Source organism: Chrysemys picta, chromosome 7, assembly GCF_011386835.1.
Source record: "Chrysemys picta bellii isolate R12L10 chromosome 7, ASM1138683v2, whole genome shotgun sequence".
NCBI classification, from domain to species: Eukaryota; Metazoa; Chordata; order Testudines; family Emydidae; genus Chrysemys; species Chrysemys picta.
Window position 1 is genome coordinate 42,855,828 of NC_088797.1, and position 19,917 is coordinate 42,875,744.

The 19,917-nt window shown below is 39.7% G+C and overlaps 1 protein-coding gene across 2 annotated transcripts in view; it reads right to left on the minus strand.

Moving 5' to 3' along the window:
• Positions 1-19,489, minus strand: part of SHISA5 (shisa family member 5) — a 61,478-nt gene extending 41,989 nt beyond the window's left edge. The window contains exons 1-3 of one of the 2 annotated variants that reach the window (XM_005309333.5): positions 19,275-19,489; positions 12,636-12,804; positions 9,743-9,817 (exon numbers count right to left, since the gene is read on the minus strand). In XM_005309333.5, the coding sequence (XP_005309390.1) occupies positions 9,743-9,817; positions 12,636-12,804; positions 19,275-19,335 (305 nt within the window). In that variant the 5' untranslated portion in view covers positions 19,336-19,489. Of the gene's footprint in view, positions 1-9,742; positions 9,818-12,635; positions 12,805-17,084; positions 17,105-19,274 lie in introns of those variants that run through there. The other variant, XM_042861723.2, reaches the window with a different exon arrangement.
• Positions 19,490-19,917: the final 428 nt, after the last annotated feature.

A 19,917-nucleotide genomic window follows, 5' to 3' on the forward strand; every position in this document is an offset into this window, starting at 1 on the left:
TCGAAGACAATATGATTCTTCCAATTTGTCCACTGTTTTCCAATAATTACATCTCAGTCTGTTAACCCAAGTAGTATGGATAATATTAAAACAATTGCAAATTCAGACAGACATTCACATTTAACCTGCTAACCTACATATTAAAAGCACCTGATGTCAAAAAGCAAAACATTTAAAGCATACCAAAAGGTAAAGTGTAAAAGTAATTCATGTTAAAAATTAAGTACTCTGCATGCAACTCACCATGGAAAGGGCTTGAGAGAAGTACTTACTGCTCAATTAGCACCATCAAGGCTGACTACAGTAACCATACCTGGACAGGGGTTAATAGTACTGTGGGGGTTAGGCACACTTTTGTCTGTATGGAGTCTCAGAGAGGAGCTGGCTTCTGTGGACATAAGCTCTGTGCACAAAAGCCATCAGTTGCCATCAAAGAGTATCAGACATAGGTACAGCTGAACCTGGTCTAACCGAAAGCATAAGAACGGCACTACTGGGTCAGACCAAAAGGTCCATCTAGCCCAGTATCCTGTCTTCTGACAGTGGTGAGTGCCAGGTGCCCCAGAAGGAATGAACAGAACAGTTAATCATCAAGTGATTCATCCCGTCGCTCATGCCCAGCTTCTGGCAAACAGAGGCTAGGGACACCATGCCAGCCCATCCTGGCTAATAGCCACTGATGGACCTATCCTCCATGAATTTATCTAGTTCTTTTTTGAACCCTGTTATGGTCTTGGCCTTCACAGCATCCTCTGGCAAGGAGTTCCACAGGTTGACTGTGTGTTGTGTGAAGAAATACTTCCTTTTATTTGTTTTAAACCTGCTGCCTATTAATTTCATTTGGTGACCCCTAGTTCTTGTGTTATGAGAAGTTGTAAACAACACTTCCTTATCTAGTTTCTCTACACTAGTCATGATTTTATAGACCTCAATCATATCTCCCCTTAGCTTTCTCTTTTCTAAGCTCAAAAGTCCCAGTCTTATCAATCTCTCCTCATATGGAAGCCATTCCATACCCTTAATCATTTTTGTTGCCCTTTTCTGAACCTTTTCCAATTCCAGTATATCTTTTTTGAGATGGGGCAACCACAGTATTCAAGATGTGGGCGTACCATGGATTTATATAGAGGCAACATGATATTTTCGGTCCTATTATTTTTGGTCCTATTATCTATCCCTTTCTTAATTATTCCCAGCAGTCTGTTCGTTTTCTTGACTGCCGCTGCACACTGAGTGGATGTTTTCAGAGAACTATCCACAATGACTCCAAGATCTTTCTCTTGAATGGTAACAGCTAATTTAGACCCCATCATTTTATACGTATTGTTGGAATTATCATAACTCATATTGACAGAGAGAATAAAGCCCTACAAGCAAAAGGCATCATTGTTTCTCAGGCTTGTAAAATGATCAACGGATTATGAAATATTATACAAGAGATGCGTGAAAGCGATAACGATATGGTCAATATTTTTACAGATTATAAAAAAACGGCTGAAAATATAGAAACCAGCAGAATTTATTGAATCCAGAAAGCGAAAAGTAAAAAGGCAGCACCTTTATGAGTGTGCAGATGTATCTTCTAATTTATCAGCTGAACAATCTTTCAAAGTACAATTAAAAACCGTATTTGACACCATAATAGTGGAGTTAAATTGGAGATATGAAACTTTAAATGAGATATCTTCTGATTTCGATTTTCTTTCGGGTGATTTGCTTGTTAAAATGGACACTACTAATCTTCAAAGAGCAGCAGTGGATTTAAGTCTCAAATATGACAGCGATTTGAATGCCTCAGAAATTTCGTCAGAGATTCAGAGTTTTAAACATCAGGCGTTAGCGTTGTTTCCAAACGTTTCATGTGCAACTAGTTTGGACCTTCTCCAGTTAATTCATGAATATAATTTGGCTGAATCTTATCCAAATTTAGAAATTGCATTAAGAATATTTCTCTGCTTGCCAGTAACTGTGGCTTCTTGCGAAAAAAGCTTCAGTAAGCTCAAATTAATTAAAAACTACCTTCGAGCAACCACAGGTCAGGAGAGATTAACAAATATGTCCATCTTGTCAATAGAACATGAAGTAGTGAATAATATTAATTTTGATGCAATTATCGATGAATTTGCCTCATTAAAAGCGCAAAAAGTACAATTTTGAAAAATAATAGTTAATCGTATCTGATATGGTTCTACAGCTAAATTTTATTTGTGATTATTTAAATACACCTCTACCTCGATATAATGCTGTCCTCGGGAGCCAAAAAATCTTAATCGTGTTATAGGTGAAACCACGTTATATTGAACTTGCTTTGATCCACCGGAGTGTGCAGCCCCGCCCCCCCCGGAGCACTGCTTTACTGCATTATATCTGAATTCGTGTTATATCGGGTCGCGTTATATCGAGGTAGCAGTGTAGCATGTTACATGCACTATGATGCACACCTGATATGTATTAGTTGATTTTGTAAGCGGAACTTATGATTAAAATAAATAAATATCATTATTATTCTTGTTATTTACGTATTTTTCTTTTTTTTTTAACAAAGTAACTACTATGAAATTATATGGAGAGGGGAGGGCGCAATTTTATATTCTTGCCTCGGGCACAAAAATAGCTAGTTATGGCTCTGGGATTTTGCTTTCCATTGTGCATTACTTCGCATTTATCAACATTAAATTTCATCTGCCATTTTGTTGCCCAGTCACCCAGTTTTGAGAGATCCTTTTGTAGCTCTTCACAGTCTGCCTGGGTCTTAACTATCTTTAGTAATCTTGTATCATCTGCAAATTTGCCACTGCACTGTTTACCACTTTTTCCAGATCATTTATGAATATGTTGAATAGGACTGGTCCCAGAACAGACCCCTGGGGGACACCTCTATTTACCTCTCTCCATTCTGAAAACTGACCATTTATACCCTTTGTTTCCTATCTTTTAACCAGTTACCAATCCATGAGAGCACCTTCCCTCTTATCCCGTGGCAGCTTACTTTGCATAAGAGCCTTTGGTGAGGGACCTTGTTAAAGGCTTTCTGAAAATCTAAGTACACTGTATCCACTGGATCCCCTTGGTCCACATGCTTGTTGACCCCCTCAAAGAATTCTAGTAGATTGGTGAGGCATGATTTCCCTTTACTAAAACCATGTTGATTCTTTCTCTCAACAAATTATGTTCATCTATATTTCTGACAATACTGTTCTTTATTATAGTTTGCCCGATACTGAAGTCAGGCTTATAGGCCTGTAATTGCCGGGATCACCTCAAGAGCCCTTTTTTAAAAATTGGTGTCACATTAGCTATCCTCCAGTCATCTGGTACAGAAGCTGATTGAAATGATAGGTTACAGACTACAGTTAGTAGTTCTGCAATTTCACATGAGTTCCTTCAGAACTTTTGGATGAATACATCTGCTCCTGGTGACTTATTGCTGTTTAATTTATCAATTTGTTCCAAAACATCCTCTAATGATACCTCAATGTAGGACAGTTCCTCAGATCTGTCATCTAAAAAGAATGGCTCAGGTTTGGGAATCTCTCTCACATCCTCAGCTGTGAAGACCAATGCAAAGAATGCATTTAGTTTCTCCGCAATGGCCTTATCGTCCTTGAGTGCTCCTTTAGCACCTCGATCATCCAGTGGCCCCACTGGTTGTTTAGCAGGCTTCCTGCTTCTGACGTACTTAAAAAATTGTTATTACTTTTTGAGTCTTTGGCTAACTGTTCCTCAAATTCTTTTTTGGCCTTCCTAATTGTATTTTTACACTTCATTTGCCAGTATTTATGCGCCTTTCTATTTTCTTCACTAGGACTTAATTTCCACTGTTTAAATGGATGCCTTTTTGCCTCTCACTGCTTCTTTTACTTTGTTGTTTAACTATTGTGGCTCTTTTTTGCTTCTCTTACTATGTATTTTAATTTAGGGTATACATAGCCAGAAACATTGTGTGCATCACCACTTCTGTGACTGTGGAACTAACAAGTAAGGGCACTGTTGGGATACACCTTTCACACAGCAGGATCAGAGTCTTCTACATAGTCATGTATGGGTGTGAAAGGTGTCATCCTCCAAAACTCTTCAGCTATGGGAGTTTTTGCCAATTTTATACTGGAGGCTTGAGACTCAAGAATGACAGTCATGGAGATATTATCCTTTAAGAACTGAACTTGTAACAGAAAACACGTCACTGGCAATTTATACCAAAGTAGAATAATAATTGTGACGAGAGAGATTACTGGTACAGGCATTAAACTTTGGGATTCCTGAATCCATTACCCCAAATACCAAAGCTAAAGATTCAATTCTTCAGAAGGAACTGGAAATCTTCATAAAACATGCTTCAATTTTTAGAATTTACCTAGTAGAATTTTGAGGAAAGAGAGGAGATGATTGCACAAAATGGTGAACTGGAGTAACCTGCGTGATAGCACTAGAACATGAATAAATTTTTTCCTTATGCCAATACAGTAGTGACATTTATAGCTAACGATGACATAAGACACACATTCTGAACACTTATTCTTAGTTACCTTCAGGACTGAATTTTTTAATGCTTCATCTCAACTCAAATGAATTTCATATGCATTTTCTTTGACATTTTTCCACTTATCAAAAACAGAGTTAGTAAAGAGTAATTTTTATTTAACAAATTCCTGATTTTTTTATTTTTTATATATTTTTTTTTGGCTCAAAGCCCTAGAGATACAGAGTGGCTTTGTCTTAGAATTAAGCATGTACATAGTCCTAAATGAAAACTAATGTCTGTCATGCTTGAAAAAATGGTTGCTATGAAATAATAAAAGTTTAAAATGTCTTGCGCATGTACAGTTTACTTTTTCCTTTAATCTATCCTGCTGAGTTTTGCTACAGTGAAACATGGGGAAAGCACAAGATTTTGCATTTTTATGCTAGGGGCTCTGGTGAACACTAAACCTCCCTCCCATATGGTTTCTGCAGTACTAGTACCCTTGCCATATTCAATCACAGATCCTGTTATGTTGTCAAAAATACACAACTTTGAGATTTGCAGACAATTCGAGACAAAATTTACTGGCAAAGTGCTCTGTGTGCTGTACCTTATACCAACAAATGTTGGGGGGGGGGGGAAAGCCATCTGGTAGGGCACTTCTTTTACAACACATATTGGTGGATCCTAAAAGAAAGGACTTAATCTTGCTAAATAACATATTTTTCTCTGAATTACATGTCCACCAATCTGGATTTAAGAATTTTTTTTAAGAGAGCTAATACGCTATTACAGGTTATTAGTATTAAGTATTTGAAGTTCAGCATCTGTTTGTTCTAATATATTTTTGTATTACCATCTAAGAAATTTCAGGAAGAGCTTGTGAGGGGGTGGCCATTTAACAATTCAGCCTTGTAACTGACATTTGTTTCACTAGTAGAGAACATGTCCATTTCTGTGCCTGATTGGTGGACATAAGATTAAAATTAGATTCCATTTGCTTTAAGAAATTTCCTTAAATACTTGTTCATTCAAATTTTGATCTGATAGCCATATGTGACTGTTAGCAATTGCCAAAAGTTACATCCAAAATGAATAGTTCATATCTCTCCTAATTTATAGAGGAATCGTGTAAATTAAATCCACAGAAAGAATTTTATTAGGAAAAAAAGTTGTTTCTTCCAATTTTCAAAAACTTTGGAATCCATTCCAATACCTTTAACCAACTCTCACTGACATGGAAAAGGTTTAACTTGTAATGGATTGCCTCCTAGTCTACAAGACAGCCACAAATCAAGCTCACAGAAGCCCAGATGGAATTGCAAACAACTAGGGTTCATCCCTTCACCTAGCATCTTGGAGTAATTGAGGTGAGGAAAGGCAAAATGCTGAACTTTGAGCCAGTGGGAGTGTTGCCATTTATTTTAATGGGAGAGAGATCTTATCCTTAAAGCTTCCATGGAGAGAAAACAGACGTGCAAAGTCCCTGGCCTTCCTTTCCCCACTTAACATTGCAGTGTTTCTTGTGAACTTTTTGTTGTTCCTTTAAACACAGATTAACAGCATTCATACTGCTCATGCACTGCACACTTCCTCCTGCTTTAAGGCTATTCTGAAACAGTTGCTAGCTGTACTAGACAGTCGGGTGTAGATGTTGGAGTATGGCATTTGGCATTTTCATTCCCTCCACCATCACCACCACACCCCCACTTTGTGCAAGTACTGCTCAGAGTTAAGTATATAAAACAGGGATCGGCAACCTTTGGCACGCAGCCCACCAGGGTAAGCACCCTGGTGGGCCGAGCCGGTTTGTTTACCTGCTGCATCCACAGGTTCGGCCGATCGCGACTCCCACTGGCCACGGTTTGCTGTCCCAGGCCAATGGGGGCTGCAGGAAACGGCGTGGGCCGAGGGATGTGCTGGCCACTGCTTTCCACTGCCCCCACTGGCCTGGAACGATGAACCACAGCCAGTGGGAGCTGCGATCGGCCGAACCTGTGGATGCAGCAGGTAAACAAACCGGCCCGGCGCACCAGGGTGCTTACCCTGGCGAGCCGCGTGCCAAAGGTTGCCGATCCCTGATATAAAATGTTATCAGCCCTAGTTAATTTCTTCATTTCAGTTAGCTCATGGGTCAAACTTAGAAAACAGACAGTAAAGCTGAACTGTGAATATAAGAACACAAAATCAAATAGAACAGAAGTCTATATAGCACACCTTCTTGTTAGATACAGCGCACTCAAAGCCACGGGATGAGTATCACTCAGTTTTAACCCCAACACAAATCACAAACAGAAGAAAAAAAAATAACCCTTGAATATCCTGTTAACATCTTCCATTTTATATCTTTTGAAGCAAAAGCCCTGTTCACTCCTTAGATGTAAGAAATATATAAAGTGCTTCCCTGAAATTATGGATATGCTATCTCATTTGGTCATTAATCTTGCTGATCAGTTTACTGTTGCTTTTTCAATACAGCAGCTGCTCAGAAAAAACCACAATGCTTTAGCTCCTGCTTTGTGCACACTTCCTCCAAGTTATTTACTTTCTTTTGCTGAAAATAGGAGGCTTGCACAGAGTAACTAACACTAGCTTTATGAATCATAGCACATAGTGACAGAAAAAAATATATACAGTAGAGCTGGAACCCTTAAAAGATATGTTTTCCAAAGTGTTCAGACATCTAATAAAGCAAAGCATCATTATGGAGATGCAATAGCCTCTCTGTAGGTAAGATGGCACCCAACTTCCATCATAAAGCCATATTTTAAAATCAGTGTTATATATTTTTTCCTAATAATGTTCAGGCAGGAAGTTGTTCTGAACGCATTAGAATTATAAATTACAAAATATTAGTGAAGTAAGTTAATATATTAACTTTATTCCCCACTAAACAGTATCTTTTAAGAAAATATTGATAGCAAAATCAAGGTAATAAGATATATGAACAAAGCATGGCCCTCTTTCTCTATCTCCACCTCCCCAGGGCCGGCTCCAGGCACCAGCTTAACAAGCAGGTGCTTGGGGCGGACACGGGAGATGGGCGGCACCTGCGGCAATTCAGGGGCGGCAGGTCCCTCGCTCCCTCTAGGAGCGAAGGACCTGCCGCTGAACTGCCGCTGCCAAACGCGGCTTTTTTTTCCCCCCCAATTGCCGCCACCAATCGCAGCTTTTTTTTTTTTTTTGGCTTGGGGCGGCAGAAATGCTGGAGCCAACCCTGCACCTCCCTTTCCAAAAAGCCTACAGGTCAGAATTTAAGAAACCATGGGATGAATTAAGGATTTATTTGTACCTTGAAAGCATAAATGTTTAAATTAATAACATGGGTAATGGAAGATTTAGTGCTCTAAGTTTAATTCTGGGGGGCTTTTTATAGAGAGCTTAAATTCTATAAACTACATGAGGGTTAAAATTAATTGCCATTTAGCAACCTTGACTTTTTAAAAAAATGTTAAGTTCTTTTTCAATTCTAATAGAGCTGAGTATCAATTATTTGTGTATACTTATTATATCACTCAAAATATACTCCACAACTCTACAGGAGTCTTATAGTCAGATGAGTGGGTTTTAAGGAGCACTGAATACTTGGTGCAATAGAGGAAAACTAGTACAATAGGGCAGCAGAGTTATTTAGTATAGAAGAGCTAACGGTTAAACAGGACCCCCCACTGCTACAAAAGCATGCCCCTCTCTTTCTCTCCTCTGCTCTATGAGTTTGTAAGTTCAACCGCCAATACCTAGTTACTTTGTTCTGTGGCTGGGGATTTTCCATTCGCCAAACCCGAGCCCAAACGGAGAAGCTGATGACAACTGGTTTCCCCCTAGACTTCAGCTATCCCATTGCTCTGTCTGGGCTAAGGTTGACCCTTTCAAAAGACAGACTTGTAGACTGCCCTTCCTTGTGTCACCACCCCTGGGACTTGCAATCCAACACAGAGCTAAAAAGACAGGGACCACAACTAGCCCCACATTCAGAATGGAATTTGCAGCCCAAACTGAGTCCCCAGTATCAAACAGAATTTGTAAGTTAAATACAGACAGATTCCCTAAACCAACACACCATGTCATCACCTTTTTAGCTTGCCTTTCACTACCACATCAAATGTAATCTTCATCCTCATCTTCAAGACCTTTAACTCCACCCTCCCTACATATCCAGCTGTTTATTATGGTTGTCCCCACCCACCACATATGTCAGCTTTCTTGTACATTTGCCTACTCTTCCCAGAATCATTTCTGTGCTATTTTTCGCACTTTCATATACACCTCTACCCCGATATAACGCGACCCGATATAACACGAATTCGGATATAACGCGGTAAAGCAGAGCTCCGGGGGGGGCGGGGCTGCGCGCTCTGGTGGATCAAAGCAAGTTCGATATAACGCGGTTTCACCTATAACGTGGTAAGATTTTTTGGCTCCCGAGGACAGCGTTATATCAGGGTAGAGGTGTACATGGAATGCCCTCCCAATTCTGGGCTTTCTAGTTTCTTGCTGGCTTCATCACTGACCCTAACTCATTCAAATCCCTTCTTTTTTCCATGATGCTCATAAGCAAAAAGAGTCAATTTTAAGTAATATTAGATAAACTTAGTGGAGCCATGAAGGTGTGCACATACTTAAACTAGAAAACCACATGATATAGTTGTATAAGGCAGACATCACAGTCCTCATCACTAAATTAGTGTAACCTTTGTTCTTCCTTTATCTCCTTTAGTCATCATATCCAAACTTAAGTTTTAGTTGCTTCAGTGCAAGAACGTAGTCTTTTATTTGTACCACACAATACCTAACATTCTTATGGGCACTGTAATAAATAAACCTAAAGCAAAAAAACAACTATTTATTAAGGCAGGTGTACTTAAAGCTTTTACCAGTTAGAGAACACTGATAAAACCGGTAATACTTCTCAATTCCATATACAGAGAATGTCAGAAATAATTAGACTCTTAAAACAAAAGAAGCATTTGAAATTTAGCCACTATATGCTAAAAAAGTCTGCCAATGTTTAAAGAAATATAGTACATGAATAACAATGGTTTAGAAAAACTCCCATTCACTAAACAAGATGGAAAATTACATACTGTTCAGATTATGGCCTAAACTAACATTACACAATTTTTATCTCCAAGTTCCTATTTCTTCATATAAACTAAAATATACAGCAATCTTGAGAATGTTGTGGTGTGACTTGTTAGTATTTTCATTTTGCATGTGTTGTATACACCACATTAATAAAGTATCTTTGATAAAAACAGGTTTAAGTCTTAAGTTATTTACCTGGGTCTAGGTTCCCAGTCATCATCGAAGTGTGAACGCAACTTCAACGTTTCTTCCTTGATGGGTTGATATGTCCTGTAATAAGACAAATACATGTCTCAAAAGTGGAATTTAAGTTCTTTTTACCAAGTACTCCATGCCTTCTCAATGACATTTTGTTCACAGGGGAAAGGCCAATCCAACCAAAACTACACTTGTTTCCACTCTTCAGAAGTCAGTGTATTATCTCTGGAATTCCTAGTACACATGAAAAACCGTATGCCTACTCCCATGAGTACTATAGCTCAGGAGAATATCTTGAGCTCACTAACAGGAAAAAAAATATAAAGCCAGATGAAATCCAGTTAACAACTGCCATTCTCATTTTCAAGTTCAGTTTGATCTGGCTTGGTTAACAGAGATAGACGTTACTTTAATGTAATGCCAGATGGATACGAAGTATTGCATTCTTGTTCTCAAAGGCAGCATCCTTTTCATGGTGAAAAGCCACAGCGATGTGCATATTAATCTGAATAGTCCCAAGCAGTTGTTCCCCAAACTTTTGAAAGCTGAATCAGGGAAATGAAACCAATAGCACCCATCTTCATCCTTGCCACGACATTAAAAGTCTACTTATTTTAATTCTTAATCTTTTGCAGTCTTCCACATGCAGTAAACCCTGGCACGGAGTAGCAAAATGATTAGGGTGGTCAATTAATCGCAGTTAACTCACACGATTAACTCAAAAAAATTAATCACGATTCATCTCAGTTTTAATTGCACTGTTAAACAATAGAATACCAACTGAAATTTATTAAATATTTTGGATGTTTTTCTACATTTTCAAATATATTTATTTCAATTACAACACAGAATACAAAGTGTACAGTGCTCACTTTGCATTATTTTTATTACAAATATTTGCACTATAAAAATGATAAACAAAATAAATAGTATTTTTCAATTCACTTCATACTAGTACCGTAGTGCAATCTCTTAATCGTGAAAACGCAACTTACAAATGTAGATTTTCTTTTGTTACATGACTGCACTCAAAAACAAAACAATGTAAAAATTTAGAGTCTACAAGTCCACTCAGTCCTACTTCTTGTTCAGCCACTAGGTAAGACAAACAAGTTTGTTTGCATTTATGCGAGATAATGCTGCCCACTTCTTATTTACATCACCTGAAAGTGAGAACAGACATTTGCATGGCACATTTGTAGCCAGCATTGCAAGGTATTTACATGCCAGATATGCTAAACATTCATATGCCCCTTCATGCTTTATCCAAAGGACATGCTTCCATGCTGATGACGGTCGTTAAAAAAAGTGTTAATTAAATTTGTGACTGAGAATTGTATGTCTTCTGCTCTCTGTTTTACGCACATTCTGCCATAAATTTCATGTTATAGCAGTCTCAGATGATGACCCAGCACATGTTCGTTTTAAGAACACTTTCACAGCAAATTTGACAAAATGCAAAGAAGGTACCAAATGTGAGATTTCTAAAAAGATAGCTACAGCACTCGACCCAAGATTTAAGAATCTGAAGTGTGTGGTGCATGTGTTCAGAAGTTTTAAAAGAACAACATTCCGATGTGGAAATTACAGAACCCGAATCACCAAAAAATAAAATCAACCTTCTGCTAGTGACATCTGACTCAGATGATGAAAATAAACATGCCTTGGTCTGCACTGCTTTGGATAGTTATGGAGCAGAACCCATCATCAGCATGGACGCATGTCCTCTGGAATCGTGGTTGAAGTATGAAAAGACATATGAATTTTTAGCACATCTGGCACATAAATATCTTGCAACACCTGTTCTCACTTTCAGGTGACATTGTAAACAAGAAGTGGGCAGCATTATCTCCTGCAAATGTAAACAAACTTGTTTGTCTGAGTGATTGGCTGAACAAGAAGTAGGACTGAGTGGACTTGTAGGTTCTAAAGTTTTACATTGTTTTGTTTTTGAATGCAGTTATTTTTTGTACATAATTCTACATTTGTAAGTTCAACTTTCATGATAAAGAGATTGCACTACCGTACTTGTATTAGGTGAATTGAAAAATACTATTTTATTTTTACATTGCAAATGTTTATAATACAAATAATTATAAAGAGAGCACTGTACACTTTGTATTCTGTGTTGTAATTGAAATCAATATATTTGAAAATGTGGAAAACATCCAAAAATATTTATATAAATGGTATTCATTATTCTTTAACAGTGCAATTAATCGCACAATTAATTTTTTAATTGTACAATTAATCAAGCTTAATTTTTTTAATGGCTGGAAAGTCCTAAAAATGATCTTGGCAAAGCGATGGCTTATTTCTCTTTTTTTGTTTTATGCCATCATTACAACAAACATTATACACTAGGTCACAATTTAAATTTAAGCATCCAGTTTCTCCATGTTTGAAAAGTATTATGCAACTAGTTTATACTGCAAAAAGACTAATTCTCCACTGCTTTCATCTGAGGATCTCAATAAGTCTTGCAAACAAACATTCAACAAATTCTACAATCCTGTCAAGTAGGCAAGAGTTTATGCCTCAGTTTACCCATCTACCAAATGCTGTTAAGGAAATAAGGCTTACTGAAGTCCATGATTCAGTGACATGGCTAGGAATAAAACCTGAAGGACCTACCATGGCCGTAACCAGTACGGGGCGAGTGGGGCAGCCGCCCAGGGCGCAAAGCCGCAAGGGTGGAAAAATGGGGTAGAAAAACAGTAGGGGGTGCAAACATGCTTGCTTGTCCTGGACGCTAAAATGCTTAGTTACAGCTCTGGGACCTAGTTCAAATTCTCTGTTCTAACCACAAAACCATATACCCTTATCTATCATCTTTTGGTATGCTGAAAAAAATGTTGTACTAGCTCACACACTGGAGTTTGTCACATACCTGTCGTCCAGCACATTACACATAAATTGTTCATCTTCTCCAAATTTATATGACCTATCCAAGCAGCAATATCGGCTGATGCAGTTTCCACAGCAGAACTGTGGGCAGGATTTTTCAGAATACATGCGTCCATCAGAATCTGTGTATGCCCTACAATATTCACCTGAAGCTGAAAATAAGGAAATAACCAACAGTCAGACATTAAAAAAATCAAACACGTTTAGATGTATCTACATTAACTGTCATCTCATCTAGTGTCGTATCATAGAATCACAAAAGATTAGGTTTGGAAGAGACCTAAGGAGGTCATCTAGTCCAACCCCCTACTCAAAGCAGGACCAACACCAACTAAATCATCCCAGCCAGGGCTTTGTCAAGCCGGGCCTTAAAAACCTCTAAGGATGGAGATTCCACCACCTCCCTAGGTAACCCATTTCAGTGCTTCACCACCCTCCTAGTGAAATAGTGTTTCCTAATATCCAACCTAAACCTCCCCCACTGCAACTTGAGACCATTGCTCCTTGTTCTGTCATCTGCCACCACCTGTCCTCTTTGGAACGCCCCTTGAGGTACTTGAAGGCTGCTATCAAATGCCCCCTCACTCTTCTCTAGACTAAACAAGGCCAGTTTCCTCAGCCTCCCCTCATAAGTCACGTGCCCCAGCCCTCTGATCATTTTCGTTGCCCTCCGTTGGACTCTCTCCAATTTGTCCACATCCTTTCTGTAGTGGGGGGCCCAAAACTGGATGCAATACTCCAGATGTGGCCTCACTAGCGCCGAACAGAGGGGAATAATCGTTTCCCTCGATCTGCTGGCAATACTCCTACTAATGCAGCCATTAGCATTATTGGCAACAAGGGCACACTGCTGACTCATATCCAGCTTCTCCTCTAACATAATCCCCTGGTCATTTCCTGCAGAAGTGCTGCTTAGCCAGTCGGTCCCCAGCCTGTAGCGGTGCATGGGATTCTTCTGTCCTAAATGCAGAACTCTGCACTTGTCCTTGTTGAACCTCATCAGATTTCTTTTGGCCCAAGCCTCCAATTTGTCTAGGTCACTCTGGACCCCAACCCTACCCAGCGTATTTACCTCTCCCCCCAGCTTAGTGTCATCTACAACATCATATCAGAATGTAATAAATACTATTTCAGTTGTTTCTTCTAAATTAATGATTTCCATCAGAGCTAAGGTGAGTTCTTAGCCTTCAGTCTTTCCATTTATAATATGCTGTCTCCAACCAAGATAGGTTAGCTCTCTCCAAGCATTCTCCCAAGCACATAAAGGATAAACCTGCTTGAAAATAAAGTTATAGACATTCCTTGTGGTGTTATTTTCACCATGTGAAAGTTGGCAACTGTGCTTCCTAGCTGTTACGTTGACCACTTTATTACATCCCTTCTCTTCCCTCCCACCCTCACCTGATTTTAAGCTTTTCAGAGTAGTAACTGTCTTATATTTTAAAGAACACCTAGCACAATCTAGATTGTGGGCATTAGTGTGGTATAAATAATTAGTAATGAAGTTGAGGACATTATCATTGACAGCTTTGTTTAGCTTTGTTATTTCATCACAATGGCTGCTAGCAAATATAGCAATGACTTTCAAGGATCATGGTACCGAATTTATCAGCCAATCAGCGCTCTTCTAAAAATCAGTGTTAAAAGAAAAACTTGTAATAACATTTTTCCAGGTATTTGATTTGATGCACAAGATGCATCAGAGTAACATGTACTAAAGATTCAGATGCCCACATGGATCTGTAACTTTTAAAGAACTGGGGCAAATCCCAATCCTACAGAATTCAATGACAAAAATCTTTCATTGACTTCAATGAATCCAGTGTTTGATCCCCCCAGTTTTCAAGATGATCTGCAAGACTTTTATATTATGTTTTGTTTGATGTTGTTCCTTTTTCTCCCTATCATGTATAAAGAAGGAAAGGTTTATTTTATGTTTTTTCCTGCATGTTAACTTTAGAAATATAATAAAGACATCATCTGGTCTCTCTTTTGGCTAGGGGGTCTCAGAGGTGTGCTGTGAGCTTTCATAGCTTAACTGAAGGTTTGGGGTGATTCAGCTTTAACCAAGTCATCACTTCTCTCCAATTTTTAGCATTGGACTAGGTAGGCAATTTATGTGATCCAACTTAAAGTCAAGTATTTGAGAAGGCAAGGGATTTTAAGTCTGGTCCCTTATGAAGTCAATTTCACAGTTAGATAGAAGAGACCTGCATACCTACTGTTTAAAAAAAAAAAGTTGCACACATTTTACACATTTTTATACATAAAAGGCAGTTCAGTTCATCCTTCTCATTTTAAGGTCATCTTTAATATTTTGGCGCATAAAATTCTGGAGGCTGATAATACTTCACTCCTTGCATCTGAGGATTTCAAGAAGCTTTACAATTTATCAGGTTCCACAGCATACTTTAGAGTTAAGTGAAGACCAGGCATGCACATTTTGTGGGCAGAGGAGAAAACTCCTTGTTACTGAACTATTTTTGTTGTTTCAATATTTATTTCTGTTAATAGTCTATAAGGTTTTGACACTTTCATTAGCCATATTTTAAAGCATCCAGTATAACCAAGTCAGGATCTGTTATTTAAAATAAGTGTAGTTAAAAACAAAAAAACCTACGCGAACAATATCACTGAAAGATTGAAACTGTGGCTATCCCATTTCACTCAACTTAATATGGCAATAAATGAGATGGTAGGGACTAACCCCTTATTGGACTTTTATGGTTTTAGGTTTGTCTCCTTTGGATTGGATTTGGGATTTAGAGATTACTTTACCTATGAGACGAGAGTAACCAGACTCATTGTTGCAACACGGAACTGAGAACAATATTTCCTGGTTTCTATTCCATGCTTGACACTTGTGTTTACTCACTGTTTAACCATGTGCACATCACAAATTATGTGCCTCAGTTTACCATCTGCAAACCAAGGGTAATATCATATTGTGAATTAACCAATGACGGTAGAAAGCTTTGCCCTTAAAGCACCTTTTTATCTGAGGATCTCAAATTATTTCATGTGTTATTGTTTCTCTGACAGTCTGTACCTTCTGAATAAGGATGTTGAGTTATTGTATATTAAAATAGTCAATTAACATATTTTTATTAAGAGATTAAGAAGTTATTTCGGTTGTATTTTAAACTGATTCTGCTGTAGTTTAAATAATCTCTCCTCTCACTGTTTCCCTCATTGCATGGTTCTCCAATACTAATCTTCATCTGAATATTTTTATCCATCTCTAATTCTGAAAAATAACTATGTTCACTGTACCAACACAAAAAATAAAAACACCACCCAGATATGAAGACTCAAATATATTCAAAAGATAACAGGAAATTCTGGTTTATTAATGCCTTCCACAGTGGTTCTGCAAATTGTGCCCATATGATCTCCCTACTGGTATAACAGTTTTCTTATGGAATAAAGAAATATGTTTGTGTAGGAAGCAAAAATCACAAACTGTTCTGCTTCCTCTATATAAAATAAGGAAGTGCAAAGCAATTAAGATGCTTCCAGATATATTACTTCTGTGTTGCACAAAGACAAAAACAAAAGCGTTTATCCAGGCTTACCACAGGCCTGAGCACAGAGACAAACAAATTGTAGGGTATTAAAATAAAGGCAGAAGAGGCACATTCTAATCTATACTAAGTTAAAATAGACAAGAAACATATTTGCAGGAAGGACTACTATAAAAAAATGTAAATTTATTGTTTAATTTTACTGCAAGGTATAATAAACTACATATGAGCCTCATTTATTTTCAACTCCCTGTTATCCCCAAGGCCCTATTAATTTAATTGACAAATGAGTTTAGATAAACAAAGCTGTCAATGATAATGTCCTCAACTTCATTACTAATTATTTAGACCACACTAATGCCCACAATCTAGATTGTGCTAGGTGTTCTTTAAAATATAAGACAGTTACTACTCTGAAAAGCTTAAAATCAGGTGAGGGTGGGAGGGAAGAGAAGGGATGTAATAAAGTGGTCAACGTAACAGCTAGGAAGCACAGTTGCCAACTTTCACATGGTAAATAAGCACCGCAACTTTCACAATAAGCCAAAAATCAAGCTAATCCCATTTCAAAACAAGGCCAGAACAAGCCAATCCCTAAGAACCCCAACACTCTATGTGACTAGATCCCCCCAGAGTGCAGTTTGGGACTGTGGTGGGCCCGTTGTGCACCCCTGACTCTCTCCCCCCCCTTGCTCCTGCTTGCTGGGAGCCTATCAAAAAAAAGAAGCAACAAGCTACACACCAAACAAGCTACAAGCCAAAAACTAGCCAACACGCAACTCAGAAGCCAATTAAGCCAAAAACAAGCCCAATTGCTGTGTTTTTTCATGGGTTTGGCATGTCTGCTAGGAAGCCTATTGGTAGTTCTCCTTTTTAGAATTGCATCAACTATCCCCAAATGTTCTTACCTAATAATCAGCTAATTTAGTTGAGTTACTTGATTGGATAAACTCCTTATCAGGGAATTGTCCCATCACCAATTGCTACTGTTCAAGAACAGATTCATGTCAGTATAGGATTCATAATTGTTACCATAACTCCTCCACGACCACCCCAACAGATGTTTTATTATACTGTCAGTAAGTCAATATGGACATAAGTCATAGCTAACTTGATTAATAAACTTCAAAACAGATCTGTGAATATTCCTCTCTCTCCCTCCTCCCTCAAATGAACGGAACTAACTTGCACGGAGTGTGACGACCTTGATGTAAAGGAAAAGCTGAGGCTCCTTTAGCTTTGACTTTTTCCTGAGCTCCAAGCCAGCTAGTCTTCCTAATTAAGCTCCTTTCCTGTAAATACTTTCCACTTATGCCTGATGTCTTAGATCAAAAGTTTTCTTTGCATGAAACAGGTTATTAGAGCTGTATGAAAAATTTAAAACCAATTTTGTAAACCTTGACATCTGTGTTGACTTTTTTGGATGCCCAATCTTCATTACCTTGAAAATGCTCAATTTCCATAAGTGCTGAGCACCCGCTTCTTTAAAGAAAAAGGGTTCCTTTAAAGATTTCTAGGTACTAACAAAAATAATAAAATAAAAATGGGGCCCCATAAATCACTAGTCATGTTTGAAAATCTTAACAAGAAAGTCCAGAGCAGCGTTAGTCACCAGTGTTATTTGTGACTGTGAAGTTCATCCAAATTAATATGATCATGGTAGGACATTAACAGCCTTGTGACTTTTTTAGCTCAGTAGTTTACTCAGAACATGCCACCATTGTAAAAAAATAAAATAAAACCCAAACCAAAAAAACACTGTAACAAGATAGCACAAGGTAAAGCGCATCTTGGTTTATCATGTAAAAACTATTACACCCCAAGATCAATGATATTACTAAAACATTCTCTTGGGAAACCATAGCCTTCTACCTGACAGCTGCTTTTTAGTTTTGAAAAAGAGAGTGGTTTGATGTTCTGAACATTTTTGTTTATTTTTCTAATTCTTGTGGTAAAGGGGCCTCAAGCCATCTTGAGCCAAGTACCCCTGCTCAACAGCAGCTAATATATTTTTTGAAGAGCCCCAGGGCCACTTGCAAATATGCTTCTGGTCTATTTGAGCTTCCTATGTATTCGGACAGACAGGAAACTGGACTGGATGGACAGGAGAGGGTTTTTACATTAGTAGCAGTTTGGGGGGAGGGGTGGAATTGTATCTAATGTTAATGCCTAAATGTTTGGGACCAAACATGCCACAACATGAATTCAGAATGAAAAGATGTAATATTCAATATTGTTAAGAAATCAATCAGGAACACATACAAAAATAAATCTGTTAGTCTTTAAGGTGCCACCGTCCTTCCTTGTTGTTTTTGTGGATACAGACTAATAGGGCTATCCCCTGAAACAGGAACATATATGTTTATTACTATTCCTGATAAGTCATCTAGTCACTCCTTCTCAGCCTATCGGCCAAGGCAAGATTGTTTCCAATGATACTCTCCAAAGCTTCATCTAGTTTTAAATGACTCAGCTATTAGGCTCTTCATTGCTCTCTCCTACGGAATCTATTCCATGATCTAATGGATCTCGCTGTCGAGAAAGTGTTTTCCAGTATCTAGACAAAGTTTATTTAGTCCCTCCTGCTGAGTAAATACTGAGTATTTACTATTCTCCCCCGTTGCCTCCCCCAATTCCCCTTTACAGCGGTGCCAGTAGCTGGAGCCTTGCCGTCACTGCCTCTCCTATACTTATGGGAGACTGAAGAGTGGATCCCTGACGGGGACATTTGAAGAGAACGAAACCAAGCCCCCGGCAGCACTGAAATTAGCTCCCCCACGCCCAGCCCCAGCGAGGCGCTAGGGAGGGCTCCCTCGCCGGGATGGTGACGTTTAAAAGGGGGATTCCCAACAAGATGCCTGAGGGGGGAGACGACAATGCCCCATTTGAGGGGGGCTTCTGGTCTCCCTCTCCCCCCCCCCCCCAACTCCCGTGGCGTCTGTCCTGGAGACTGTCGACACCCACCCTCGGCCCCTGCCAAGCGCCTCGGGAAGCAGCACCTCCGCGCCCCAGTTCACCAGGAGCAGCCCTCACTGGGCCGCCCCAAGCGCTGGTGTGCGGGCTCTGCCCAGCCCAGCCGCCCCCCGCTCGGCACTCACCGCCGGCCAGTAGGAGCAGGACGCTGAGGGCCAAGCGGCTACAAGCGCCGGCGGGAACCATGGATCGTCCGTCCGGGGAACAGACGGCAGCCGCAGCTCGGTGGTGGGTCGATGTGTGACTGTTTTCCAAGCGAGGCGGGCTGAGCGCCCCCTGCGGCCGGGAGCCCGCCCAAGAGCCCCGGCCTCCGTCCGCCAGAGACTCCCCCTGCCTGGCTGAGGGGAGGAGTAACCAGCGCCTGGCGGCCTCCCCAGTTCAGCGCCCCCTTCTCCTCCCATTGTGGCGGCAGCCCACGCACCTCCCGCCTGTAGCCTGAGGCGCCGCGGGCGGCACCAGAAGCCCTGCCCCGACCCCTTGGTCACCGGGATGCCTAGGTTCATTCCCCCTCTGCCACAGATCCCTCCGTGCCTTGGGACCTTCGCCAAGGCGAGCCTCCCCCTCAAGGAAGCCGGGAGATCCAGGGTGTAACTTTAGCTGTGGATTGAGGCAAAGTATAGAACTGGCCCCTTTGAGCTGGAGGCTGCACACTGGCAGCGTTTAAGACATGAGGAGAGCGGGATCGTAACACTCCCCTCCGTCAAAGGGCTACATTCCCAGAATGGTATAGGAGGGACCTCAAAGAGCTAGCTCTTCCCAGCCCCAGAA